This window comes from Saccopteryx bilineata, chromosome 11 (genome assembly GCF_036850765.1).
Source record: "Saccopteryx bilineata isolate mSacBil1 chromosome 11, mSacBil1_pri_phased_curated, whole genome shotgun sequence".
In the NCBI taxonomy this organism is placed as follows: Eukaryota; Metazoa; Chordata; class Mammalia; order Chiroptera; family Emballonuridae; genus Saccopteryx; species Saccopteryx bilineata.
In genome coordinates, this window is record NC_089500.1 from 69,345,414 (window position 1) to 69,373,088 (window position 27,675).

At 58.4% G+C, this 27,675-nt stretch overlaps 1 protein-coding gene across 2 annotated transcripts in view; it reads left to right on the top strand.

The window, feature by feature from the left end:
* Window positions 1–27,675, top strand: part of KCND3 (potassium voltage-gated channel subfamily D member 3) — a 198,966-nt gene that overhangs the window by 170,155 nt on the left and 1,136 nt on the right. Inside the window, exons 3-7 of one of the 2 annotated variants that reach the window (XM_066247284.1) lie at window positions 16,358–16,520; window positions 22,808–22,909; window positions 24,675–24,764; window positions 26,142–26,198; window positions 27,307–27,554. In XM_066247284.1, coding sequence (XP_066103381.1) covers window positions 16,358–16,520; window positions 22,808–22,909; window positions 24,675–24,764; window positions 26,142–26,198; window positions 27,307–27,554 — 660 coding nt within the window. The remainder of the gene's footprint in view (window positions 1–16,357; window positions 16,521–22,807; window positions 22,910–24,674; window positions 24,765–26,141; window positions 26,199–27,306; window positions 27,555–27,675) is intronic. The other variant, XM_066247285.1, reaches the window with a different exon arrangement.

Consider the following 27,675-nt stretch of genomic DNA (forward strand, 5'->3'; position numbering starts at 1 on the left):
CTTCTATTCCTTTGAACTGTAAATACAGCTGCCTGTGGGTGATAATTCCAGTATTTCGTGCGTTTGGGGATCTCTGTTACCTGTCATTTATTCTGGTTCCCGCTCGGAATGTCTTCTTTCCTTGCATCTTGTTGTCGTTGACTCCGTGCTGGTCAAGGTTGGAATAATCTGTGGTTTTAAGATGAGAGAGTTCTTCCTTCCGGACCTGAGGATGCTGCCCGTCTGGGATCGCCTCAATCTGAATTCTTTCTCCTCTTTTATTAAAGGTTTTATTTATTGATTTTAGAGAGAGAAGAGAGAGGAGGGGGCAGGAGCAGGAAACATCAACTTGTAGTAGGTAGTTGCTTCCCCCTTTTTTTTTTTTTTGGATTTTTTTTGTATTTTTCTGAGGCTGGAAACGGGGAGAGACAGACAGACTCCCACATGCGCCCGACCGGGATCCACCTGGCACGCCCACCAGGGGGCGATGCTCTGCCCCTCCAGGGCGTCACTCTGTTGCGACCAGAGCCACTCTAGCGCCTGGGGCAGAGGCCAAGGAGCCATCCCCAGCACCCCGGCCATCTTTGCTCCAATGGTGCCTTGGCTGCAGGAGGGGAAGAGAGAGACAGAGAGGAAGGAGGGGGGGAGGGGTGGAGAAGCAGATGGGCGCTTCTCCTGTGTGCCCTGGCTGGGAATCGAACCCGGGACTTCTGCACGCCAGGCCGACGCTCTACCACTGAGCCAACCGGCCAGGGCCAGTAGTTGCTTCTTATATGTGCCTTGACTCGGCAAGCCCCGGGTTTCAAACCGGCGACCTCGGCATTCCAGGCCATTGCTCTAGCCACTGCGCCACCGCATGCCAGGCGTAATCTGAATTCTTTAACCCACATTCAAGGCTGCATGTCCATGAGAGGGAAGACTTGCACCTGGTTTATCTTTATTGTGGGGGGGGGAAGCCCTCCAGGACCCCCGCTTTCAGAGAGATGGAGAGTGCTCAGGCTCCTCAGGGGAAGGAGGGGCTGCAGACACCACGGTGGGCGTGTGTCGCTGTTACTTCTGGGCTGATCCATTGTTCAAAGGCAAAGGTGTCTGGAGCACTTCCCTCTCTGAGCGCTTCGTCCTTAGAGACTGTGGCCCAGCAATTCCTCATGGTGTTGTTCCCTGTTTGGTGATCTGGAGGAAATGTTGGCTGGCTCTCCTCAAGCTTTGTGTGTCCTCCCCAGAAAGCTCTGTTCAAACTGCTTAGCTGTGACTGGACGTGGGTGTCCCTTCTCTCGTGTTTCCTTACAACCGGGTGACATGAGTAGTTATGAATAGTCCCATTTTACAGGTGAGAAAAATGAGGATTAGAAACTTGGCCCAGTTCTAGTGGTGCCCCAGTGGAGGACGTGGGAGTTGAATCAGGATGATTCTGAGCCGAAAGCCTGTAGTTTTCCCGCTGTACCTTGTTTGAGAACGGCAAAGGGGTGCAAGGAGCCATCCGTGTGGGCACTTGCAGGGTCCGGAGGAGAAGGAGAGAGCCGGGCAGGAGGGCCCAGAGCAGATGCGTCTGCAGAGCCTGTGGCTTTTGTGTCCAAAGCAAAGTCCTCCATGGGATGCCAGACCAGGCTGACCAGGTGCTCTCCTCTGGGAGGAGGGGGCTGTTGAAACAGATGTATCCCCCTTGGGTGACCCTGTTCTTGGGGAGGCAGATGTGCCCCACTGCAGCCGGAGTGTGTACAGGAGGCAGGTGAGCGTCCCAGCAGCTGGGACCAGGTTGCTTCACAGGACAGAGTGCCCAGTGGGGACATTACATTGTCCCTTGGTGGGAGGACCTAGAAGGCCGGATGTGGGGTTCAGGGGTGGGCCTGATGGGAACTGGGCACGCTTGCTGACCCCTAGTCCTCTCTCTTCTCTTCCTGCCCGCCTTGCCTGCTTTCCGCCAGCGGGCAGCCACCCAGCGGCATCTCTGGAACACCTAGGTCCCAGACCTCTGCATTTGTAAGAACATAAACATACTCTGTAATTACTTTTGCCCCACACGCCAGTTGCTGCTTTAAATATATATATTGATGTTAGAGAGAAAGGGAGAGAGAGAAATATCAATTTGCTATTCCACTTAGGTATGCGTTCATTGGTTGATTCCTGTATGTGCCCTGACTGGGGATCAAACCCACAACCTTGGCGTATTGAGGTGATGTTGTAACCAAGTGAGCTACCTGGCCAGGGCCCAGTTGCTGCCTCTTTGACTGCAGGAGCAGGGCGTTCTCGTGTCTGCTCCCCGAAGCCCAGCGAGCTGCCCACAAGCCCCCGCCCCCTGACCTCTGAGCCCATGCCTTCTCTCAAGCACGTCTGCTTTCTCCCTAAAGCTTAAGGCCTCTGTGGAGCCACACGCCCTAAAGGGGGTGGGTGTACGCCCTTCTAGGACTAGTCTTTGCACGTGGAAATATTTCTAAAGTTCGTCTTCACGCTATCCACACAGGGGTCTCACGAACACGCACAGGGTGTGCCGGTCTGACTGTGATAGGGCTCAGTGGGGACCCCATGGGGACAGACAGGGTGGGCTGGGAAGCCAGCCGGCAGACGTAGGGCTGAGGGCCCCACGCCTGGTGCTGGGTGCATGCCCAGGTCGTGGGCATGGCTCCTGGGCAGGCCCTGGAAGCGTTCGGCTCCCGGTGTCCCCGTGTCCTCTCTCCCGGGGACAGAGGCTCAGGCGCACACATTCACTGCTTGCAGATTTTCTCTTTTTTCCCCTCTAGGGTTGATGCTTTATCAAGATTAATACCTGACTGAGTCATTTTTAAAGAGGCCCTTTGAGGAGGAGAAAGGATGGGGCTAAGCCGTGCGGGCACCGGCGGCCACCGTCTCCTCGTGCTACTGGGTCTGCGCTGTGGCCGAGGAGCCGCTGCCCCGCTGGGGTCATGGTCACCCTGCAGCCACTCACCCCACACCCCAGCACAGCCCTTGAGGGGCCCCGGGGGAGGGGCCGTGCCAGGGAGCTGGCAGGGCCCTGGGCCCCCCCGGCCTCCCTCTCCTGTCTGTCCTGTCTGTCCTTCCCTCCCTGAGAGGCAGTGGTCAGGAGCTACCCGGCCGGGAAGCGTTGTCCCAGCACGCCAAGGTTACGGGTTCAGTCCCCAGTCAGGGCACAGGCAGGAACCAACCAATGACTGCATAAATAAGTGGAACAATAAATCTCTCTCTCTCTAAAAATCAATAAATTTAAAAAAATTTAAGTGTTTAATGAGCACAGGCTCTGGAGGCACAGCTCCCGGCTCAGCTCCCAGCTCGGCTCTCTCTGACTCGGTCTGGGGGTTCTGACTGACCCTCTCTGAGCCTCAGTTGCCTACATTGTAACACGTGCAGCAACGCCAGGGTTTGGGGGCCTGGGAGCCAGGCCTGGCCAGCCCTGTCCCCCACCTGCCAGCCCTGTCCCCCACCTGCCAGCCCTGTCCCCCACCTGCCTGCCTCTGTCCCCCCCCCTGCCAGCCCTGTCCCCCACCTGCCAGCCCTGTCCCCCACCTGCCAGTCCTGTCCCCCACCTGCCAGCCCTGTCCCCCACCTGCCTGCCTCTGTCCCCCCCTGCCAGCCCTGTCCCCCACCTGCCAGCCCTGTCCCCCACCTGCCATCCCTGTCCCCCACCTGCCTGCCTCTGTCCCCCCCTGCCAGCCCTGTCCCCCACCTGCCAGCCCTGTCCCCCACCTGCCAGCCCTGTCCCCCACCTGCCTGCCTCTGTCCCCCACGTGCCAGCCCTGTCCCCCACCTGCCAGCCCTGTCCCCCACCTGCCTGCCTCTGTCCCCCACCTGCCAGCCCTGTCCCCCACCTGCCTGCCTCTGTCCCCCCCCTGCCAGCCCTGTCCCCCACCTGCCTGCCTCTGTCCCCCACCTGCCAGCCCTGTCCCCCACCTGCCAGCCCTGTCCCCCACCTGCCTGCCTCTGTCCCCCACCTGCCAGCCCTGTCCCCCACCTGCCAGCCCTGTCCCCCACCTGCCAGCCCTGTCCCCCACCTGCCTGCCTCTGTCCCCCACCTGCCAGCCCTGTCCCCCACCTGCCCGCCTCTGTCCCCCACCTGCCAGCCCTGTCCCCCACCTGCCCGCCTCTGTCCCCCACCTGCCCGCCTCTGTCCCCCACCTGCCCGCCTCTGTCCCCCACCTGCCAGCCTCTGTCCCCCACCTGCCCGCCTCTGTCCCCGACCTGCCAGCCCTGTCCCCCACCTGCCCGCCTCTGTCCCCCACCTGCCAGCCCTGTCCCCTACCTGCCCGCCTCTGTCCCCGACCTGCCCGCCTCTGTCCCCCACCTGCCAGCCCTGTCCCCCACCTGCCCGCCTCTGTCCCCGACCTGCCAGCCCTGTCCCCCACCTGCCCGCCTCTGTCCCCCACCTGCCAGCCCTGTCCCCTACCTGCCCGCCTCTGTCCCCGACCTGCCCGCCTCTGTCCCCCACCTGCCAGCCCTGTCCCCCACCTGCCAGCCCTGTCCCCCACCTGCCCGCTTCTGTCCCCCACCTGCCCGCCTCTGTCCCCCACCTGCCAGCCCTGTCCCCCACCTGCCCGCCTCTGTCCCCGACCTGCCAGCCTCTGTCCTGATTCGAAGTTAAGGAGGGACGACGAGGAGAGTGCTGCCCAGTGAGGGGCGGCTCTGGGTCAGGGGAAGCAGAGCAGCATCCATGGCAAAGCCAGAGTTGCTGGGGGGGCTGAGGGTGGGGAAGGACCGAAATGCCAGGTCCTGGGAACATGAGAGGAGCCCGTGGTCCTGGGGCAAGGGCCAGGCAGCGCCCACCAATGGGTGTTTGTTATTATTATTGAGTGCTTTCCGAGATGTCCGGCCCTACTTTAATCTCTGAAGGAGGCTATCAGATAGCACAGGACACAGCCCTGCTGGCAGCTGGAGCCCCACACAAGTGCCACACTGAGTGAGCAGTGAGGGGTGGCAGGGCTGGCTGTCACGGGCACAACGAGCAGTGGCCTCGGATGTCTCTGCAGTCGGGGCGTTGGAGTAGATGGTTCTTCTTTTAACTTGGTTGGGTTGTTTTAAAAACTTTATTCTGGACATTAAGCATCTATAAAGTGGTGAATGGAAACCCCGTGCCTCTGCCTGCCCAGCTTTACCTTGTTTCCCCTCTCTCTGCCTTTCTCCCTGGAGTAATTGAAAGCAGGCCCAGACGTGGGTCATTTCACTGTAAATGCTTCCGTGTGCGTGGAGTGGTGGTCTGGCAGGTTTCTTCCGGCTCTGACCTGCCATGTGTGTGTGACGGTGTTTCTCTGAAGGGGTGACAAGGGGGTGATGTGTCCCTTAGGGGCTTAGTGTATGCAGGGCGTGCTGTTACACACACATGTACACACACGCACACACACACACAGAACAGCTCTAAGAGTGACTTTTAATCACCGCAGAACTATCCTAACTGATTCTAGCAACTCAGCCTATGCAAGGCTGGCAGGAACAGGGTGGACGTGAGGGCCCAGGGGAGGCTAAGAGAGAACCAGGTAACGAGGCACTTCTTCATAAAATATGGCCTGAACCCAAGGACTGGCAGGTGTTTTACTCGGCACTGAAGACACGGAGGTGACCCCTCCTGTCACCAGCTTACAAAGGGAGATGGGGCCGGGGGTGGGGAGCAGAGAGCAAGCAGGCTGCTACAGACCAGGGGGCGAGTGCTGTCTCCTAGGGGGCCGCACCCGAGAGGCCTGTCACCCAGAAGCGGAGAGTGAGACGGAGAGAGAAGAACACAGGCTCAGAGACCCAGGGACCACAGATAGAGGCTCCCTGCCCACCAGCCAGCCTCTCATGGGCTCAGGCAACACGACTCCAGCCCACAGCCACTGCCACTTTCCAAAGCAAAAGAAACATGAGTGGGGGGAGTGAGCAAGGCTCAGAGGACACCGAGCTGAACCACACCAGACCCAGAAGTGCTGAGCTCGGCGCTGGCAGCGGGGTCCGAGGCCAGAGGATTCTACTGGGTTTCCAGCTCAGCAGAAACATTGACTTGGTGTCGGGCCCTGGAGCGGGATTTGAATACCAGAGATAAGGTCAGAGGTGACAGTTCAGTGTCTTGGGGACCCAGGATCTTAGTCCTGATGCGGGCTCCTGGAAACCCGCCTTAGAACCAGCTGCATTTGGTCCACCACCCAAAAGTCCCTCTGAACAGCCCATCACGTGTCCCGAATGGCAGAAGTGCCGAGAGTCTAACCCCATCTTCAAGACGATGATGCTAGATTTCTGAGGCCCTACTGTGTGCCTGGCACAATGCCAGGCCTGCTCCCTGGAGCTCCCCGACTAGTGGGTAAAAGACATTCATCAGACAGTGGTAAGTGCCACACCGTAGGGTCTGTGAGGACACAGCCACCATCCCTGTAAGGAGATGTGACTCCTGGTTTTACAGCAGATCAGGTGCTAAGTCACTGGCCCGAAGTGACGCAGGCAGAGAGAGAAGCAGGTTGACAATCCAAAGCCCAAGTCCTTTGCATTAGACGTGACTTTCATAGCCGCCCTGCCAGGTAGGTCTTTGCAGTGCCATTTTCAGAAGGGTAAACTGAGGCCCAGGAAGCTCGTGTCTTAAGCGCCGGTCTGTCTGACACCAAGGACTATGGAGGGACCTCCTCAGGGGTAGAGCAGAGGCTAAAAGGCCACCGTGGAGAGGACTCCGTGCCCTGTCGGGCTGGGCTTGTCACCCGGGCAGCCCCTTCGAGACCCTGTCCGAGTGTGAGACTCTGAGACAACAGGGAGTCCCATGCAGTTCAGGTAGGGCTTAGTGGAAAAGGGAGACCGTCTCTGGCCTGGGGAGGGGGCGGAGGGGAGGAGGAGGGAGGGGGTACCGGACAGGGAGCAGGGGCCGATCCGACCGGGAAAGGGCAGTTGGTGCAGACTGGATCTGCCCACGGGGCAGCAGAGGGCAGAGTGCTATGGTGACAGCACTCGCCCCCTGGTCTGTAGCAGCCTGCTTGCTCTCTGCCCCCCACCCCCGGCCCCATCTCCCTTTGTAAGCTGGTGACAGGAGGGGTCACCTCCGTGTCTTCGGTGCCGAGTAAAGCACCTGCCAGGTACTTGGGCTCGTGCCATATTTTATGAAGAAGTGCCTCGTTGCCTGGTTCTCTCTTAGCCTCCCCTGGGCCCTCGCGTCCACCCTGTTCCTGCCAGCCTTGCGTAGGCTGGGTTGCTAGAATCAGTCAGGATAGTTCCGCGGTGATTGAAAGTCACTCTGAGGGCTGTCGGGGAAGACAGGACAGGTAGGTGTGCAGGACAAGGGGCAGGTGGAGCCGGGGTGTGCCTCAGGAGCGGGGGGGAGGGCGCAGGACAGACATCCTCGGGGCTCCCCAGGGCAGAGCTGGGGCTCAAGGTGCAAGTTTCAGGTAAACTGACCATGTGCGTAGCCCTCCCCCCACCCAGGTTGTTTTGTGCAGAATAACAGTAACAACTAAGGTCCCAGTTATAACTAGTTATACATAGTTATAGAATTATAACAAGTTTTATATATAACTGTAGCTCATTATATATATGTAGAACTAGGGTTTACACACATATAGTAACTATAAACTATATATAAACTATGGCATCATTTACATATAGTTTACATATAAAACTAGTTATAACTAAGCCCATCTCAGAGTTTATAAAGAGCTTTCACAGACGTGACTTTCATAGCCGCCCTGCCAGGTAGGTCTTTGCAGTGTCATTTTCAGAAGGGTAAACTGAGGCCCAGGAAGCTCGTGTCTTAAGCGCCGGTCTGTCTGACACCAAGGACTATGGAGGGACCACCTCAGGGGTAGAGCAGAGGCCACTGTGGAGAGGACTTCGTGCTCTGTCGGGCTGGGCTTGTCACCCCAGCAGCCCCTTTGAGACCCTGTCGGAGTGTGAGACTCTGAGACAACAGGGAGTCCCGTGCAGTTCAGGTAGGGCTTAGTGGAAAAGGGAGACGTCTCCGGCCTGGGGAAGGGGAGGGAGGGGAGGAGGAGGGAGGGGGTACCGGACAGCACAGGGTAGGGAGCAGGGGCCGATCCGACCGGGAAGGGCAGTTGGTGCAGACTGGATCTGCCCACGGGGCAGCAGAGGGCAGAGTGCTATGGTGAGTGGGGACACCTGGTGGCCGTGGGCAGGGCCAAGTAGCCAAGTCACTGAGCACCTCCATCTGTCTGATAAGGGGGGACTCCTCTCTGCCCTCTCTTTGCCTCTTGCCCACTCGTCTCTCACCGTGTCTGTGGCCCTCCCAGCTGGGCCTCAGGAGAACCGGAGGTGCCGGCAGGGTCCGGGTTGGACCTTCCGAAAAGCCCGCACCACCAGCAAACACGGTCCAGGAGGCCTTGTCTGGTGTGCGCGTGCCCACCCAGCCCTGACCCGCTGGCCTCTCCGCGGCTGTGACCTGAACGTCCATCCCCTTTGGGAGCGCTGCTGGACCGCCCCCGCTCACGCCCACCTCTGCTCTATAGACCTTATGGGCCCTTCCCACTTTCCCCCGAGACCCAGCCCACCCTTCTGCAGTTCGAGCCCACGACAGCTCGAACCAACCAAAGGCTTGTCACGACCCGTGCTCCACTCCAGTGAGGCAGCCCGTCCTGCGTGAGAAGCGCTGGCTGGCCCGGGGCGGCAGAGGGCCGAGCACCAGCTCAGGAGAGGGGCTGTCCTGGTGGCCATGTGGAGAAAGTGGCAGACAGGACAGGCCTGGTGCTCTGAGGGAGCACCGTCGTTCGACCAGACATATGTGCTGTTGTTCCTCACGGCTTTCTTGTCAAATGGGGACAAGTCTCCTGGGGACCGAGACCGGGGAGGATGGATGTGAAGGCCCAGTTTCTAGAAGCACATGCCTTTCCAGACTAGGGCCACTCCTCGGCTGAGCTCGGAGCAGCCGGCCCTGCGGGGCCACGCCCGGACCTCGGGGCCAGAACAGACCCCACTCCGCTGCCCAGAGGCGGGCAGAATCAGACGGGGAACCTGGCCGCCACTTATCTCTCGGCACCTGGAGGAGGAAGTCAAGGCAGCAGTTAATTGTACGAGGCGGGTGGTTTGTGCAGCTTAAGTTCAGATAAAAAGTTTAATTATCCTTAAGCCCTAATACAAATTAATTAGCCTTCTATATTAGGAGGGTAAGCTTCCCTGCTCTTGCCACAGCCCAGACATCACTGTGGATTGCCGAGGGTGCTGGGGGAGAGGTGGTCGGGAAGCTCGGAGTTCCCCGAGTCCCGCCTAGCCGGGGACAGGCAGCTGCCTCCCCGTGGCCCCGGGCAAAGCCCGGGCGTGAGCCTGATGTCTGGGGCGGTCACCGCAGCCCACCCATACCTGCAGTGTCACCTCCAGTAAGAGCTTTCTTGCTCCTTCCCTTTCCCACGGGCACAGAGCCAGGAAAGGGTGGGAGAAGAGAGTCCTTATTTGCATGAGAGGAATAAGACAAGAAGGAAATAAGGGTAGAGCTTCAAATTTGTTTCGAGGCCAGGGCGGTGTTTGTTTTTCCTTTCCTCACCCCTCGCTTTCCTCAAAGTTCCACAGAGAAAATAGGCCATCAATGCATTAGGACTGTCCAGGGGGTGGTCGGGGGAGTCACTGCCCATTGCGTAGTGACCATTATCATCGGCCGCTGGTCAGTGCATGTCCGCAGTGTAGCAGGCCTGTCAGCCTTGCAACAGCGTCGTGAGGCAGGTGTCAGTCATTCACTTACATGCTGAACCCACATTTGTCAGAGTGCTTTGAGCAGGGGGGGTGGCATGCCTTTAAGAAGACGCTGCTTTGTAAATTAAAGGGGAACAAAAGTGAAAGCAAGAAGTCAGGTTAAGAGGCTTTGCCGAAGTCCAGTCTAGAAACAATGGTGGTCTAAGTCCAGGATTTATTCAATAAAGACTTATAAAGTTCTCGTTGTGAGCCGGGAGTCAGTGTTTTACAAATAGCAACTCATTTAATCCCTCACAATAACCCTGCAAAGTGAGTACCATTATTTTATCAATCCCAGGAAACTGAGGACAAAGAAGTCGAGTAGTGTGTCCAAAGTCACCCAGCTAACGATACGTGGCAGAGCCGGGGGCTTTGCTCCAGGAGTGTGACACTCAGGGTCCACACCTTTAACTGGGGTGCTGTGCTTCTGCCGCGGAGGCAGGGGGGGCAGGAGAAGGGGTGAGCTCCAGCCGACTCCGCAGAGCCCTCTCTGACCCCATCCTCTCCCCGACCCTGGCGGAGCAGGATGGGGGGGCCCTGAGCAGTGCGATGGGAACAGACCAGCCTGGACTTTAACCCAGACAGTCTGTCTCTTCCTGCTTGAGTGATCGTGAACGAGTTGCTGCTCCTCATCCCTACAGAGGGCTCACCCTCCTCGAGGGGTCACTGAACGACCCCCTGATACACGTGAATTTCCTCAGCACAGGTCCTGTCCATGGTTCCCTCCATCCCTCCATTACTGCCCCTCTTCTTCAGGCCAAATGTCCCCATTCCTTCGCTTCCCTTTCTAGAGAGTTCGCCATGCCCACCTCCCTTCTCTGGACACAGGCCAGCTCCTCAGTGTAGACTATACAGTGGCCAGGACCCCACGCAGCAGCCTAGAAGTGGTCTGCCCAAGGGGCCGAGGATGAACGCCCACTTCCTGTTTCTGGAAACTGTACCCTCACCCATCGAACTTCAGGTGGCCGTGGGTTTTTTTCTCATCAGCTGCGTCAGCCAGCGGCCGTGTTGAAGTTCTACGGCTTTTAAGCCGGTCTGTCCCCTGACTGTACTAGTCATTGATTATGTGAATCAAAATGCTGGTGTTGTCATCTGTCTTTGTTAAAATTAATCTGGTTGGTTTCACCCTCAATTACCACCTGTTAAAGTCCTTTTGACTCCTCAAGACCTCAATTCATAGTACATAGCTCTGTCACTTAGAATGTGAAGAGCTTGCTTAAAAATAATCAGCAGTGGCCTTGCCTTCACCATCATGTCATCCTCATGGCATCCAAATGGAAGAAGGTTGAACAAAAATAATAATTTGTCGCTATGCAGTCAAAGGAAGGATAGAACAGCTAAGCCACAGGATGGGCAAAAGTGGAGCTGTCCCCGGGAGCAGTTAGGACGGGAACTTGAACTCCATCAGTTTCCGTTCCCTCCCCCAGCTCTTTCTACGTGTCAGCCAGCTTCCTCTCTAAGCGAGAGCCTGGCTCTTCCCCAGGACAGAAAGTATGGCCGCAAACAACTCCTGACCTTTGTTGGCAGCTTCAACTTCTTTGAAAGAGATTGATCTGGCCTCAAAAAAATCCAGGAGAAGGGAAAAGGTTGTTTTAGCCAAGAAGGGAAATTCACAGCCAGGAGAATGGCTGGGATCAAGAGGCAAATAGTAACAATAGTGAAGATATGGAGAAACCAGAACCCTAATTTATTGCTGGTGTGATTGTAAAATGGTGCAAGCATTTTAGAAAACAGTCTGAGGGTTCCTCTGATTGTTACAGAGTTACCATACAACTCCTAGAGAAATGAAAACGTATGTCTGCCCAAAAACTTGTACACATATATTTTTTTAATTTATTTGTATTTTTCTTAAGTGAGAAGCGGGGAGGCAGAGAGATAGACTCCCGCGTGTGCCAGACCGGGCTCCACTGGGCATGCCCACCAGGGGGCGATGCTCTGCCCATCTGGGGCATTGCTCCTTTGCAACCGGAATCATTCTAATGCCTGAGGTGGAGGCCATGGAGCCATCCACAATACCCAAGCCAGCTCGCTTCAATGGAGCCTTGACTGTAGGAGGGGAAGAGAGAGACAGAGGGGGGAGGGGTGGAGAAGCAGATGATCGCTTCTCCTATGAGCCCTGGCCGGAAATCAAACCCAGGACATGCACATGCCGGGCCAATGTGTACACATATTTTAATAGCAGAATTTATTTATAATAGCCAAAAGGTGAAAAATGACCCAAATGTCCATCAACTGATGAATGAATAAACACCATAGGCCTGTCCACACAATGGGACAACATTCATCCTCGAAAAGAAATGAAGTCTGGTCTGTGATGCCACACGGACCAACCTTGAACCTGAGCACATTGCGCTGAGTGAGCAAAGCCAGGCACACAAGGTCATACACTCTACTATTCCATTTCTAGAAATGTCTAGAAGAGTGAAATCCAGGGAGACAGAAAGTGGATTAGGGGTGGCCTAGGGCTGAGGGGGGGAGGTGTAGAGAGATCACTGACTGCTAATGGGTGTGAGGTTTCTTCTTTGGGGGTGACAAAAGTGCTCTAAAATTAGACCGTGGTGACGGTAGCACAACCCTGTAAACACACTAAACCACTGAATTGTACAGTTCGAATGGCTGAACGTTAGCGCGTATAAATTATGTCTCAATAAAGCCGTTCAGAAATGAAGCCAGGAAAGGAACTCGCTGACCCAGCTTGAGTCAGGTGCCGTATTTGGAACTTACTGTGACCAGCGGGAGAGGGGGCAGCGGGGAAGTTCTGTGAGGACCTGGGGGCCCCTCTGACAGTGCTCAGGGCTGAGTCTGCCTCACAGGGGTGGGGGCGGGGCGCCGTCCTGCTCGGGGAGGCAATCAGCAGACCCCAGGCTGCGTACCCACCACACCGGCTATTGGTAAAGAACTTACATTTCCCCAGACACGCGCCTTCTGAGTTACCTCGCAAGGATCTCCACCCTCTCGGTTAGGCAAGTGATACCCATTTTATACTGGGAGAGGCTCAGGTTAAATAACTTTGCCAAAGTCACTCAACTACTAGTTAGCAAGTCACGTGGGGCCAAGACCCCACCCCGAACCTGACCCTGTCTCTTTGCCGAGTCAAGGGGCCACCCCGCCCCCCTCTGGCTTTGTGGAGGCTGTGGAGGAATTCTGGGACACACCACTGGACACCTGACTCCAGGTCCACCCTTTCTTCCATGGACTCGTTGACTCTTTCCCTGAGGGACCCTTCTAACATGGAAATATGAACTTCTTGGCTGGCAGGGGGCCCACGGTTGGTAACCTTTGAGAAGGGCCAGAAGGCTAAAGACGGCTGTCTGGACCCTACCAGCCACACTGCCGTCCCCGCCACTTCCCCCGGCTCATGGCTCGCCAAGGACATAAAAACCTGGGCCAAGAACAGATCTTGCAAAAACTCACAACGCAGTGGGTCCGTAGCAGTCCTCCGATCCACCAGCCAGTTAACCCTCTCCAAACCAGAAGCGAGGTGCGTTTGGCAAGATCCACACTTAGCGCACCAACACGGCTCATTTTCCAGTGCTCTCCAGCTATCTGCGTAATGGTCTGCTCTCAGATGCGGCCAGCAGTTTGATGGCGGCACTGATGGACGTCACACCTGTTGGTCTCTGGCTTCTTAGACCGGCCCTTCCCTTCCTTACAACCCAACCGTTTCCATCTTGGTTTTTTCTCGGCGGCACTGAGACTTCTCCGTGGGCAGTGGTCCCACCACTCCATCCGCATTCTCCATCTCTGGGGATTGGAGCCCACCAAGGACAGCTGGGCACGTGCCTGCTCTCCCGTCCCCTCCCTCGAGCTCCGGGTCCTTTTTTTTTTTTTTTTTTTTTTTTTTTTGTATTTTTCTGAAGCTGGAAACGGGGAGAGACAGTCAGACAGACTCCCGCATGCGCCCGACCGGGATCCACCCGGCACGCCCACCAGGGGGCGATGCTCTGCCCCTCCGGGGCGTCGCTCTGCCACGACCAGAGTCACTCTAGCACCTGGGGCAGAGGCCAAGGAGCCATCCCCAGCACCCGGGCCATCTTTGCTCCAATGGAGCCTCGGCTGCGGGAGGGGAAGAGAGAGACAGAGAGGAAGGAGGGGTGGAGAAGCAAATGGGCGCTTCTCCTATGTGCCCTGGCCGGGAATCGAACCTGGGTCCCCCGCACGCCAGGCCGATGCTCTACCGCTGAGCCAACCGGCCAGGGCCGAGCTCCGGATCCTTTTCACGCACATTTGTCCCAGCCTTTCCCAGAGGAGGCCCGTTCTCCTCTGTGGAGAAGGCACGGGGTGCCCGGAGGTCGCGTTGTTCTGTTTCTCTCTCTCCTCCATTGTCAGCAGACCGTCCGCCCCGGCCGGAGGCACCGCCGTCCCTGTGGGTAAGCCCAGCTTTCTGTTGTCCTTAGCACTTTTCCCACAGCCCCGATCGCTCTGAAGTGGAGCCTTCTGGACACTTGCTTTTTTTTTTTTTTTTTTTTAAAGATTTTACTTATTAATTGTATAGATAGAGGAGGCAAGTAGGGAGTGAGAAGCACCAACTCATAGACGCTTCACTAGTTGTTCACTGCTTGCTACTTGCTTGTCATATGTGCCTTGACCGGGCAAGCCCAGGGATTTGAACCAGTGACCTTGGCATTCCAGGTCGATGCTCTATCCACTGCGCCATCAGGCCAGGCCCAGACGCTTTCTTACACATTCCTGCCCTGCTTGGTCTTCATCTACCTTTCCATCATCTTCTGAAAATCCCAGCTCACATAAGGCACCGCCGTGGGGCAGCCCCCTTTTCTTCGTCATTGGGAGTATTTGAACTTGGGCCAGTCGGCTGTCTGTTTAGAGCTTCCCAACAACAGAGAGCATGGTTACAAGAATGCCTAGGTAAAAGGAATAGCATCTATTGTCTATAGAGCTGCATATGTCACAATAGGCTTGTGACCGAGGCTGTTCTTGCCGTCTTCCTGTTATATAGACAAGGGAACTGAGGTCTAAAGGTATCGTCCCCCAGAGTTTCACAGTTAATGTTATGTTGGGGCTGGGTGGGCCTTGAACCCAGGTTGTCTGACTCTGGAAGCCAAGTCCTCGACCATCTCACTGGCGCCCGCTCCTGAGCATGGCGGCCGAGAAGGCAAACCTAGCATCGGTTCCCAGAAGGAGCCGTCGCAGGTCTTAACGTCAGTGGCATGGCCGAGACTGCTTGGACCAGGACAAAGGGCCTGACGCTGAGGGAGAAGGGAGACAGTTTTTAAGACAGGAGCCAACTTCAGAGGTTGTGAGGGCCTTAAACCAGATCATTCATTCACTCCTCGAATACACGCCGACCACCAACCACCGACCACGGCTTACCCCCCCCCCCAAAAAAAAAAGCCTTCAGCTTGCTCAGGAGGTGTCGTGGGCTCTGCTTCTGAATTGGCTCACCCTGTCCCCTTCCTCCTCCTCTTGGGGACCCAGGACACTGCCCTGCCCTCAGGACAAGTGACTTTGAGCCTCACAATTTCAGCGGCAACAATTCCTGGTCATCCTCAGCCTGTGTTCTGCTCCGGATGCCCAGAGGCACAGAGGCGGGAGAGCTGGTGTTTCTGCCTTTGGCCAAAGGAGTTGGCACCTGCTCTTTGCTTAATAAGACCTTTAAATTATCTCAGTAAAGAAGAGGCTAAACACTTCACCCTGTGGAGAGTATTTTATTGATTGAAGGAGCCAGACTCCAGCCCGCCTGCCCAGGGCTGAGGGGGACCCAGGCCAAGCCCGTCCCAGGGGCAGCTGACAGAGTGTGAAGTACTTAAGAGAGTATCTTGGAGCTGGGGCTTCGGCACCGTCCCAAAGTGGTGTCCCAGCTCGCGGGACTGAGTGTCAGAGCGCTGGTCCCCCCTCGCTCAGTGTTCATGGGAAAGAGACAAAAGCCAGAGCAGTGGGTTTTAGTCCCAGCGCACCCGAAGGAGGGTAGTATCCTCCCTGCCTCTGAGCCTCAGCAGCTGCGTCTGTACAATGGGGACAAGGACGCCATGTTTGCAGGGTTCATGGGGCTTCTGTGAGGTCAGTGTATAAGAGTGCTTTGTAAACTATAAATCTCTACGTCAGCAGGTGGGTGTCGTGTATGTCATTTTATCGTCATAAATGAGATCGTGTTTTCTGTTTAGAGCTCATCCATGACTTTTCACTGCGCTTGGGATGAAATCTATACCCCTCCTCATGGCCCACTGGACTCTGCGTCGTCTGTGCCAGCCCCTCACCCCCCCCCCGCCTGCCACCGCCACCCCCTTTTGTATAACTCAGTCCTCGCTCCAGCCGTGCTGGCTCTTTGACCTAGTCTAGAACAGGTGAAGCTCCGTCCACCTCAGGACCTCCGTGCTGTCTGTTCCCTCTGCCTGGCACATCCTGCCCCAGGGGTGTTGCATGGCTAGATGCTTTACTTTCAGATCTCAGTTTGTGTTCCCTCCTGAGAGAGGCTTTTCCTGGCCACACTTTCCTACCTGGCATGGCACCTGTGTCTGTTCCCTTCAGAGAGGTAACCACGAGTCACGATGATTTTACAAATTCATTTACCTGTGGGTGGTCTTCCCCTTATAGGACGGTGGCTCTGTGATCATAAGGCTCATGTCTGTTTTGTTCACTCCCTATATACATCAGGTCTTGTCACAGCACCTAAACAGGCACTCGAAACAGTTGTTGGATGGATGGATGGATGGATGGATGGATGGACAGGTGGATGGGTGATTGTCAGGAGAGTCTGACTTGTTTCTCAAATGGCCCCTCTTCCTTACACCTGTTTCTCTCTCTCCCTCAGATATGGAGACATGGTGCCCAAGACGATCGCCGGGAAGATCTTTGGGTCCATCTGCTCCCTGAGCGGCGTCCTGGTCATCGCCCTGCCGGTCCCTGTGATCGTTTCCAACTTCAGCCGGATTTACCACCAGAACCAGAGAGCTGATAAACGCAGGGCACAGAAGGTAAGCCCGGGAGCCAGGGCGGGGAGGGGCTGCTGGACCAGAGAGGGCCCTGGCCCTTGACCTGGGCACCTGGCACAGTCCAGTCACCGGGCCTGGAGCCCCTGGGCGGGCCCGGCACCTGGCACAGTCTGGTCACCGGGCCTGGAGCCGCTGGGCGGGCCCGGCACCTGGCACAACCCGGTCACCGGGCCTGGAGCCCCCGGCGAGCCCGGCACCTGGCACAGCCCAGTCACCGGGCCTGGAGCCCCCGGCGAGCCCGGCCCAGACGGGAGGGTGGCCCCCTGCCTGCCCGCGCCCATGCTCCAGCCCTGCCGGCTGGCCGCAGCCTGCAGCGGATCCTCGGCTCTCCGAGAGCAGTTCTCTCCCTTCCGGATATTCTGTGCCCTTTCCTTGGCTCCCCTCCCGTGACCTCGGCCGCCACCACTCGGCAGTGCCCTGGCCGCCTCCCTAGTCCAGCCAGGAGCTTCCCGGGGGGACACCACCGCTTTTCAGTACCCTACAATAGCCTATAGAAGCCACCGGGACAAAAATAAACCTGCTGAAAAGGAAAAGGAGCCATCTGAAAGGAGGACACTCTGAAGCCATTGAGTTCAGGGGCAGACGGCACAGCGGTCCCCGCAGGGCGTCTCAGGGCCACGGCACAGACCTGCCACTGACGGTCAGCAGCATGGCCAGGGGCCCCGGGCAAGGGCGGCGGTGTCCAGTGCACCCTGCTGGTGAAGGCAGGGCCCGGGAGCGCCCCCATTCGCTCACAGGGTGGGGAGAAATGGCAGGAGGCTCGGGTGCAGGGCCGAAGCCGCCTCTTCCGACCGCCCCCCCCTTTCCTGCAGAACGGCTCAGCCCTCAGCCCTCAGCCCTCAGCCGGGTGTTCGCCTGCAGTGAGGGCCCCCGAGGGTTCTTGGATCCTGACTTTTAGGAGGAGAGGGGAGGACCAGGACTGAGGGTCCGTTTTCATGCCTTCAGGGCATCTTGCCCTCCAGGGGGTACTTCCGGGGACAGTGGACACGGGGGACCTCATTGAAAGGGTCAATTGTGGCGGCCTGAGGTTTTGTGTCCTTACTTTATTCTTTCTTTCGTTTATTCACTCCACAAACACTTCCTGAGCACCTACTGTGTGGCAGGCCCTACACGCTGCAGCTGGGCTGCTTCCTCCCCCTGCGGCCCCTGCTGCTGGCCGTCCGTCCGTCTACGCACAGGGCAGCTGCCCAGTGGCAGGGTCCCTGACGTAGCGGAGGATCGCAGACTTCCAGAACAATCTGTGAGCGCTGGCTGAAATGAAGCCGCAGCGTCCACGGCAGCTAGCCCTGGGACGCATGCCACTTCACACGCAGCAATACTTAATAATAGACTGTACGTTAAGCAATTATAGAGAAACCCCAGCATGTCCCCTGTTGGGTGACCTCGTAGCCCCCTCTGTGCCCTGTTGTCTCCCCCCTCCCTCTGTGCTGACATATGTATATATTTGGGCTTATCTCGGCCCGGGTCGGGGCTGGCCAGCTGCCCGAGCTGCTCTGAGCTGCCCCCTCCGTCTCCCAGTGCCCATTTCCTACCCCTCTCCCAAGGTCAGGGCTCCCCCGCCCCCTTCCCTGCCAGCCACCCCAGAAATAGAAGTCTTATCTCTTCCCTGTTCCTGTCAGCGGGCCAGCACAGCCAGGCTCTGAGTTCATTACGCCATCCTGAGCAAGGTGCAGGGAACACTGGGTTGACTTCCAGCCCAGGACTCCGACCCGCCAGGACTAGGGCTGGCACAGGGATCTAGCCAAGCAGGTGAGGTTCCGAGGAATCCTCAGCTCACACAGGAAGGAGCCCAGGCTGTGCCCACGACAGCGCCACCCCCACCCAGGCTGGGCTCTGGGCACCCACACCACCCCTACTGCTTCCTAGAGTGCCTCACCCGTGCACAGAACGGCACGGTGGCCATTTCCCTGAGAGACTTTACAGAGGGCATCCTGTGTGACTAAAATCCAGAAGGAATCCGCTTTGGCACATTCCTCCCTCTGCCACACAGCTGAAGAGGGGACTCCCTCCCTCTGCCCACCCCTGTCACCCTCCTGCTCCCCTTCCAAGCTCCCTTTGAAGTCAGAGTGAATACAGACAGGACAGTGTTTTCACTCTGCCCGGACCTGTCTCCTCCAGGACGCTCAGCTGTGCCTTCCCCTGCCCTCCCTGAGAGCGGGGAGGGGACGCAAGAATCCTGCCTGCTTCTAGAATCTATCACCGTGAGGCGAGGAAGGGGGGCCTAGGGGCTGAGTGGGGTGTGGAGAGATGAGCCGAGGAGGCCAGGGAAGCTGGTGACAGTTCTCAGCCCAGACCGCGTGCTCAGGAGCTACGCAGCCGTGACGCCAAGCAGACTCAAGCCCACGTGCCTCGGGTGTCAAGGCTGAGGAAGTCGGCGCCCTCCCCTTCCCCGCTGGTTCACTTGGGATAGTAACCGAAATCCTTTTGTGACTGTTGGCTTCAAAGGCTGCTCTCTGAGCCGCGTGACCTATAAAGATCAGCTGAGCTGAGGGGGTGAGCAGTGGACAGATGGGGCATTTGGAGTGGGGATTTGGTCTCCATCTCTACGTCTGGTGCCTGCCCATCCTTTTGATTGTTTTTTAAAGATTTCATTTATTTAGAGAGAGAGAGAGAAAGGCAGGGGGTAGAGCAGAAACCATCAACTCAAAGTTGTTGCTTCTCGTATGTGCCTTGACCAGGCAAGCCTGGGGTTTCGAACCGGTGACCTCAGCATTCCAGGTCGATGCTTTATCCACTGTGCCACCACAGGGCAGGCTCATCCTTTTATTTTAATGAAAATGTTCATTGAGATCATCATAGATTCACACACAATTGTAAGATGATCACAACCAGGGTTTGGGCATTCCTCTTCAGATTCCCCCAGTTTTAGTTGTAGTGTGTGTATATGCACGCGTGCACATGTGTGTGAAGTTTTCTACACTTATCACCTCTTATAGGTTCGTGCTCTCACCACCACAGTCAAGTTACTAAACAGTCTCATCCTGCCCCCTTTTATAACCACACCCTCCTGTCCTCCGCCAGCCCGTCCCGAACCTCACAGCCCTGTGTCCTCCACGTATAAAATGCTTTCCCTTCAAACACGCGGTGTGAATGGACTCCTACGGCAGCCACCCTCGGAGGCTGACTCCATTCCGTGTCACTCCTTCTCCTGGCTGAGCGGTGTCCCGGGGGTGGGGGTGGCTGTGGCACAGGACATTTACCCGTTTGCCCGTTGAGGGACACCTTGGGGTGATTCCACTCTGGGATTCTTGTGAATAAAGCTGCTGTGAACATTCACGCACAGGCTCCCACCTGAACACAAGTTTTCATTTCTCTGGGATTCATGCCCCATCGTGTGACTGCCCCTGTTTTCCGTTGGCTTTTCCATTTCTTCCTCATTTTTCTCCCTCTGCCTCCTCCCAGGGCGAGTGGTGCTAACTCTTAGAGCCACAGGGCGCCCGCAGCCAGACAGCTAGGAAGGGCTCGGTCTTGAGGGCTTTCCGGGCACCGGCAGCTACCTGAGCGGAGACCAGTCCCGGAACTGTGCCCAGGGTGACGGCGTCCTCCATCCAGGCCTCTCCTCCAACCCTGGCAGCTCCGCACCTGCTGAAAATGCAACTTCCCGGGCTTGGTGCATCAGGCTTAGAAACTTGCCCGACAGGAGCTTAAATTCAGGGGAAGAGAAGGGGGTGTTATGGAAGCGGTGGCGTTTGGCCTGGAAGTCGGCTGACCTGAGCTGAATGAGGTCTTGCTCGTTCACCACCTCGCCCCGGATCAGTCACTCGCCCTTACGTCCTCCCCGTCTTATCTTTAAAAGAGCCTACCAGGGGTCCCCAAACTTTTTACACAAGGGGCCAGTTCACTGTCCCTCAGACAGTTGGAGGGCCGCCACATACAGTGCTCCTCTCACTGACCACCAATGAAAGAGGTGCCCCTTCCGGAAGTGTGGCGGGGGGCCAGATAAATGGCCTCAGGGGGCCACATGCGGCCCGAGGGCCGTAGTTTGGGGATGCCTGGCCCTAGACAGTCTCAAATTCTCTAGGAACTCTCATGTGGTACATACGGCCACGGATGAGAGGGAAGCTGGCCGGCCGGCACGGAGACCGAGCCCCCTGCAGCGGCCTTATTGCCGTGGATTTCTGCCCCACTGTGCGCATCTTCCTTCCCGAGCCGTCGCTAGCTCTGCTCAGTGCAAGCTCTGTTCTGTTTGTGCCAAAGATAAAAGTGCGAACGAGCCCCAGACTCTGGCCATCGGGAGCTCAAAACCAAGCCCGAGAGCCTCACCAGATTTCATACGCTGGGTTTGGTTCCGTAAACACGTCGCGAACCTCTCTACCCTGCGTGGGAAATGATTAAACGATACCATGCATTTGATATGACAGTCTGTTGCTGAACAGGGCCTAGGGTAAGATAAGATTAGAAGAAGTGCCACAAAGGGGAACAGGAGACTCTTTCATCTCTGGGCAGCGAGGAAGACAGACCCCAGACATGAGAAAGGCCGGGCGCTAAGTGGTGCAGTCGGGTTATATAAGGCTGTAATGAGCTTGACACGATTGGGTTTCCATATGCAGCACTCAACACCCAGTTGCCATCCAAAGCAATAACAGCCACCTCCCCCATGATGAGGGACTTGTTTAAACGTAGACCGCTAGCTGAGAGGCGGGCTGGAGCAGGACCCCCGGGGCGGAGACTTGTCCTGGACTTGAGGGAATGTGCTTTGCTCAGAGGATAAGGCTTACTCTCCACCCTGCCCTCCTCCCCACTAGGGAGTGTTCTTTCTCAGAAACTGCAGGCAGATCTTCCCAGTTCAAACCCGGGCCTCCCCCGGGATTTACCAGGGAAGGGAGTTGAACTGTCCCTGCAGGGACATGTTGGCCACAGGGCAGCTTGCCAGGAAACAAGAGGTAGAAATTGTCCTTTGTGCCTCTGCTGACAGCCAGCCTGAGTCAGACTCCCTGGCTCCCTCTTAGTGGATGAACCAGCCCAGCTGGACACTTGAAGGGGACACGTTCCCTTGTTAAGGAGAGGGAGACAAAGAAATGGCAACAGCCACAATCTTCCAAGAACTCTTCCCCTATTCGGAGGGGGAAGTGACATGTGGTCTTTCCCAGAGGCAGGAGGAGGCACGCTCTGCCCCAGGAAGGGTCTGAGTCCCCGTGGGCTCTTCTGCTCCCAGTGGTAAGCTCCTGGGCGGGGTCTGCAGGGACACAGGCCTCCAGCCCCTGTGTTTACTCAAACCAGCAGGAACCTCTCTCCTGGTCCCTTCTCCCTCTCTCCCAAACGCTCCCTCCTCTTTGGCCTCAGTCTGTGGTTGGCTCAGCTGCTGACACAATGACACTGATTGTGACCATTAGGAAGAAGAGCAGCCAGCAGGTGCAGTGTGTCCAGACCCGCCCACTTCCTCTGCAAATAGGAGGGTTGGGGGGGGGGGTCGCATTGACAGCTTCCCAGGTGGGAGCTGGGACATTTTCACTTGTGCTAGCTGAAGCCAAAGTGCCTGTGGTAATGGTCCCGGCCTGCCCTCCATCACACACACGTGCTCGCACACTCGCCCCCACGGATATGCACGTGTATGTGTGTGTGTGTATTTTAACACGTCCGTGCACACATACACTCCCAAAGACAGATGTGCGATTGCAGATTCATTTATGTAGTAAAACACCGCTGGGCACTGGGGACACAGCAGTGAACAAGCACTCCTGCCCTCACCAAGCTGCCGTTCTGGAGGGAGAGTCACTCGGTGCACAGAGCATGCACCTCCTTCATACCGAGCGCTGGGGAAGCGAGTGGAGGAGTTAGGAAGTGTTGAGGGGCCACACGCACATGTCTTTGCTTCTCTCATGATTAACCAATACCTGGGCACCTGCCGTATGCAAGGAAGTGCACTTGAGGAGGAGCGCAGGAGGGCTGGGACGTGCTCCTTGAGGGACATCCCCAGCCCAGTTAGGGATGAGAGGCAGCCAAGATGACAGACTCCACCGACTCGACAAAGCTCAGCAGACTACTGGAGGGAGGGAGGACTTGGACGAGTGACTTGGACATTTCTCCTGCCAGGATAGCTCCCGGCTGGAGAGGTGAGAGTGAACCCCTAGGACTGAGCTACACAAAGAGGGGACACAGCACCTCAGACCGAGCCCCAGGTCCATGGACAGAGCCGTGCGGCTGGGGAAAAGCAGCCTCTTTCCTCCCTTGCATCTGCAATCATGGAACCTCAGCCTCCTGAGGAAAGCCCGCGGGCCCTGGGTGTGCCAGGCTCACGATAACTCTTTGGTTATCTCTGCCAATCACAGAAGGCCCGCCTTGCCAGGATCCGTGTGGCCAAAACAGGCAGCTCCAACGCCTACCTGCACAGCAAGCGCAATGGGCTCCTCAACGAGGCACTGGAGCTGATGGTGGGTGCCTAGGGGACCTGGGCAGGGGGGACAGAACTGATGGTGGGTTTCTAGTGGAGCTGGTGGTAGGTGAGGGCACCTGGGCTGGGGGGGGGGGCTGGTGGTAGGTGAGGGGCTCTGTGCTGGAGGGGTGGAGCTTTTAGGTACAGAAAAGGGGAGCTGGGCTGGGGGGGGCTGGTGGTAGGTGAGGGGCTCTGTGCTGGAGGGGTGGAGCTTTTAGGTACAGAAAAGGGGAGCTGGGCTGGGGGATGGGGCTGGTGCTGGGCACTAGGGGGGCTGGGCTGCGGAAATGGGGCTGGTGCTGTGCACTAGGGGAGCTAGGCTGGGGGCATGGGGCTGGTGCTGGGCGCTAGGGGGGCTGGGCTGGGGGATGAGGCTGGTGCTGGGCGCTGGGGGGCTGGGCTGGGGCATGGGGCTGGTGCTGGGCGCTAGGGGGGCTGGGCTGGGGGCATGGGGCTGGTGCTGGGTGCTAGGGGGCTGGGCTGTGTGTGATGGGGCTGGTGCTGGGCGCTAGGAGGCTGGGCTGGGGGCATGGGGCTGGTGCTGGGCGCTAGGGGGGCTGGGCTGGGGGCATGGGGCTGGTGCTGGGCGCTAGGGGGGCTGGGCTGGGGGCATGGGGCTGGTGCTGGGCGCTAGGGGGGCTGGGCTGGGGGCATGGGGCTGGTGCTGGGCGCTAGGGGGCTGGGCTGGGGGCATGGGGCTGGTGCTGGGCACTAGGGGGGCTGGGCTGGGGGCATGGAGCTGGTGCTGGGCGCTAGGGGGGCTGGGCTGTGGGATGGGGCTGGTGCTGGGCGCTAGGGGGGCTGGGCTGTGTGGGATGGGGCTGGTGCTGGGCACTAGGGGGGCTGGGCTGTGTGGGATGGGGCTGGGGCTGGGCTGGGGGCATGGAGCTGGTGCTGGGCGCTAGGGGGGCTGGGCTGTGTGGGATGGGGCTGGTGCTGGGCGCTAGGGGGGCTGGGCTGTGTGGGATGGGGCTGGTGCTGGGCGCTAGGGGGGCTGGGCTGTGTGGGATGGGGCTGGTGCTGGGCACTAGGGGGGCTGGGCTGTGTGGGATGGGGCTGGTGCTGGGCGCTAGGGGGGCTGGGCTGGGGGGATGGGGCTGGTGCTGGGCGCTAGGGGGGCTGGGCTGTGTGGGATGGGGCTGGTGCTGGGCGCTAGGGGGGCTGGGCTGGGGGCATGGGGCTGGTGCTGGGTGCTAGGGGGCTGGGCTGGGGGGATGGGGCTGGTGCTGGGCGCTAGGGGGGCTGGGCTGTGTGGGGTGGGGCTGGTGCTGGGCGCTAGGGGGCTGGGCTGGGGGCATGGGGCTGGTGCTGGGCGCTAGGGGGCTGGGCTGGGGGGATGGGGCTGGTGCTGGGCGCTAGGGGGCTGGGCTGGGGGGATGGGACTGGTGCTGGGCGCTAGGGGGCTGGGCTGGGGGCATGGAGCTGGTGCTGGGTGCTAGGGGGGCTGGGCTGGGGTGGGGGAGTGATGGAAGAGATGGTGGGCTCTTTTCTCTTCTGGGGGCACCAGCACTGCCTGGCCTGTGCCCCAGTGTAACTTCCCCAGGGAGCAGCCAGTTCTCTCCCCTCTCCCATGGGACTGCCCCTGTTCCTCATACCATCCTTAGACGAAGGACTGAAGACCCTCAGCTCACAGGCTGGCATGTTGAGCCCCTAATATTTGGCTCACACAGACATCTCGTGTCCTAACTTCCGTGGAGAAATGAAGCGGGCGGCGGGCGGAAGGGCTACCAGCTCTCACCTGGCCTCCTCTCCTGTCTCCCCAGGGCACCCCGGAGGAGGAGCACATGGGCAAGGCCACCTCCCTCATCGAGAGCCAGCACCACCACCTGCTGCACTGCCTGGAGAAAACCACTGTGAGTCCCAGCCACCGCGGCCCGCCTCCCCACCCTGCCCTTCTGTGAGGGTCAGGAATCCACTCCCGTCCTCATGGTGGGCCCAGCCTCAGCAGTCCACGTCTGTCCTCCTCAGGTCTAAAAGTAGAGATGAGGCCTCCATCCACCTCAGGAAGACCCAGGGCAAAGCCCGCAAAGCGGGGCCAGCTCTGTCCTGCACGCAGCACGGAGGCCGTCACCGCAGCCTTGCCACGCCCCAGACCCCTGGCCACGGCCCAGTTCTTGGTTTCTGAGAGCCAAGGGCTCTGCCTGTCGGTTCCCCAGTTCTGATGGGCATCCCTCTTCAAACCCAGGGCTGAACTGATGCTAGATTGCTACAGGACAGTAGCAACACGCTTTGTCCTGTCCCAGGGGCTAGGTTGGTACACTCCGTGTGTCCCCTGTGCCCCCGCCATTCCTCTTGATCAGTGAGTGAAGGAGACAGACAGTGCAGAGACTTCTCTCCGCTGGGACTTCACTGTTACCTCCTCCTCTTAGTCACCTGCCCTTCCAGGGAGTTGAGACTCTGAAAGGCTGGTGGTTAAGACAGAGCCATGGCTTAGGGCGTCCTGGTCAGAATGTGGAATGATGTCTGTGCTTCACCAACAGACTGACAGGAAGGGCAGCGTGCCGGCCCTGGACCCTTGGCAAAAAGTGCCAGGAACAGTAGAGAGACGTCAGCATGGACCAGGGACCAAGTGAAATCCTTTCCTGGTCCTTTCTAGAACCTCCCACCCCAAAGAGCCTGTAGTCGGGGCTCAGCACACTTTGGAAGAACTCTCTAGTTCCGAATATCCCATACGCTGGCCTCCCCAGTGCGGGTGATGGACCTTAGGTGACTCTTGCTATGAGTCAAACGTGGCAGCCCCGTGAGGACTCCCAAAGTGGTGAGGTCCTCTGCAAACCCCAGTCCCCAGACGTACGACATGTTTTAGTGTCGAGAACTGTATCTGCGTATCCGGAATTTCTCCCGAAGACTCAGAGCTTGCCAAAGGGATAGGACCGGCCCCGACTGCCCTTTCCAAGCTGCATGTGCGGGGCAGAATGGGCGGGAACATCTGGGTTTGAAGGGCTGGAATGCTGGCGTTGAGGGGCGGAATGCGGAGTCTGAGGGAGAGAATGTCGGACTGTGGGGATGGGGTACTGGGTTACGGAGGTGGAATGCTGGGCTGTAGGGGAGGAATGTCGGGGTGGAAGGAATGAACGCGGGGTTTGAGCGGGGTCACGTGGGGGCCAGGCTGGAATGCTGGGACGAGGAGGGGGAATGCGGGATTGAGACTGGATGTCGACCCTGAGCTTGGGAATGCCGGAATGTCCAATCAATGGTGTTTTTATCTTCTGTCGCATGTTGTCCCGTAGGGGTTGTCCTATCTTGTGGATGATCCCCTGTTGTCTGTACGAACGTCCACCATCAAGGTATAACTTTTTAAAACTTCGGTTGCTGTTTCTCTGACTGTCCCGAGTCTGTGGACCCTCCTCTCTCGCCCGGTCTGTTCTCTGCATGCGCTGCTGGTCCTGGGGCTGCTCCTCTCTCCGCTGTCACCCCGGCGCTGGCTCAGGCTCCCGGTCTCCCGGGAGCCCCCGGTGCCTTTCCGACTCCTCTGTAACCCTCCCTCCCGGGGGCGTGGCGGGGGCGGAGGAGCATGGCACCGATGTTGGTGTCCTCCCAGTGTCCAGGGCCACGTCTGGGCCGCCTCCCGGTCCACGGGGACTCCTGGTACGGGCAGCAGGCTGGCCTCACGCTGCCTCTCTTCAGACTTCCTCTGCACTCCAGCAGCCCAGGCCAGGCCATCAGCACCATGGGTTTTTAGTCACCTTGGGCAGACACACTGTTTCTCTCTCTTGGGTTCAGTGCCACCCCATCCCGATGGCCTCTGGCCAGGAGGCTGTTAGCATTCCCGTCCCATGCTTACCCTTGACCTAGGGTACCCTGTGCCTCCAGGTATCCACACCCCATAATTAGGTGAAAAAATAAATAAACCATAACCTTGACAGCATGACCCCCTTGGCCTTTGAGAGCAAATCTCTCCCAACTCTGCGAACAATCTAGCACCTCTCAAAGCGTCTCACACTTACCAAGATTCATCAAGTTCCCCCCCATTCGATCCAGAAGAGACAACCTAGCACCCCTACTACCCACCCCAGTGACTCCTGACACCCCGAACCTGTGCACAGCCTGCGGGGGAGGTCAGTCGCTGCTCCCTGCTCTGACGGGGCCGCTAGCCCCTCCTCGTCCTCTGTGTCCCTTCAGCCACGCTGGAGACGGAGCGCATGTCACACCGTGATTGCCGACTATAGAGTCCGTCCCCTTCCCCCTGGCGGCCAGGGCTGCGCGGAGAACTCTTTCCTTCTCCGCCGGATGCCTGTGGGCCTTCGGCCCTCCCGACAGCCTGTCTGTGCTCCCGGCGGCTGGGAGCCCTTCTCTCCAGACCCGGGACCAGAGACAGGCCGCCAGCCAAGGTCCGGGGGCTCCTCCCCTCCCTCCTCCCCGCCTTTCCTACATCTCCCCCTCTGCTCCCCACAGAACCACGAGTTCATAGACGAGCAGATGTTCGAGCAGAACTGCATGGAGAGCTCGATGCAGAACTACCCGTCGACGAGAAGCCCCTCGCTGTCCAGCCACCCGGGCCTCACCACCACCTGCTGCTCCCGCCGGAGCAAGAAGACCACGCACCTGCCCAACTCCAACCTGCCAGCCACGCGCCTGCGCAGCATGCAGGAGCTCAGCACCATCCACATCCAGGGCAGCGAGCAGCCCTCCCTCACCACCAGGTGGGTGCCCCCGGCCCCCTCCCTCACCACCAGGTGGGTGCCCCCGGCCCCCTCCCTCACCACCAGGTGGGTGCCCCCGGCCCCCTCCCTCACCACCAGGTGGGTGCCCCCGGCCCCCTCC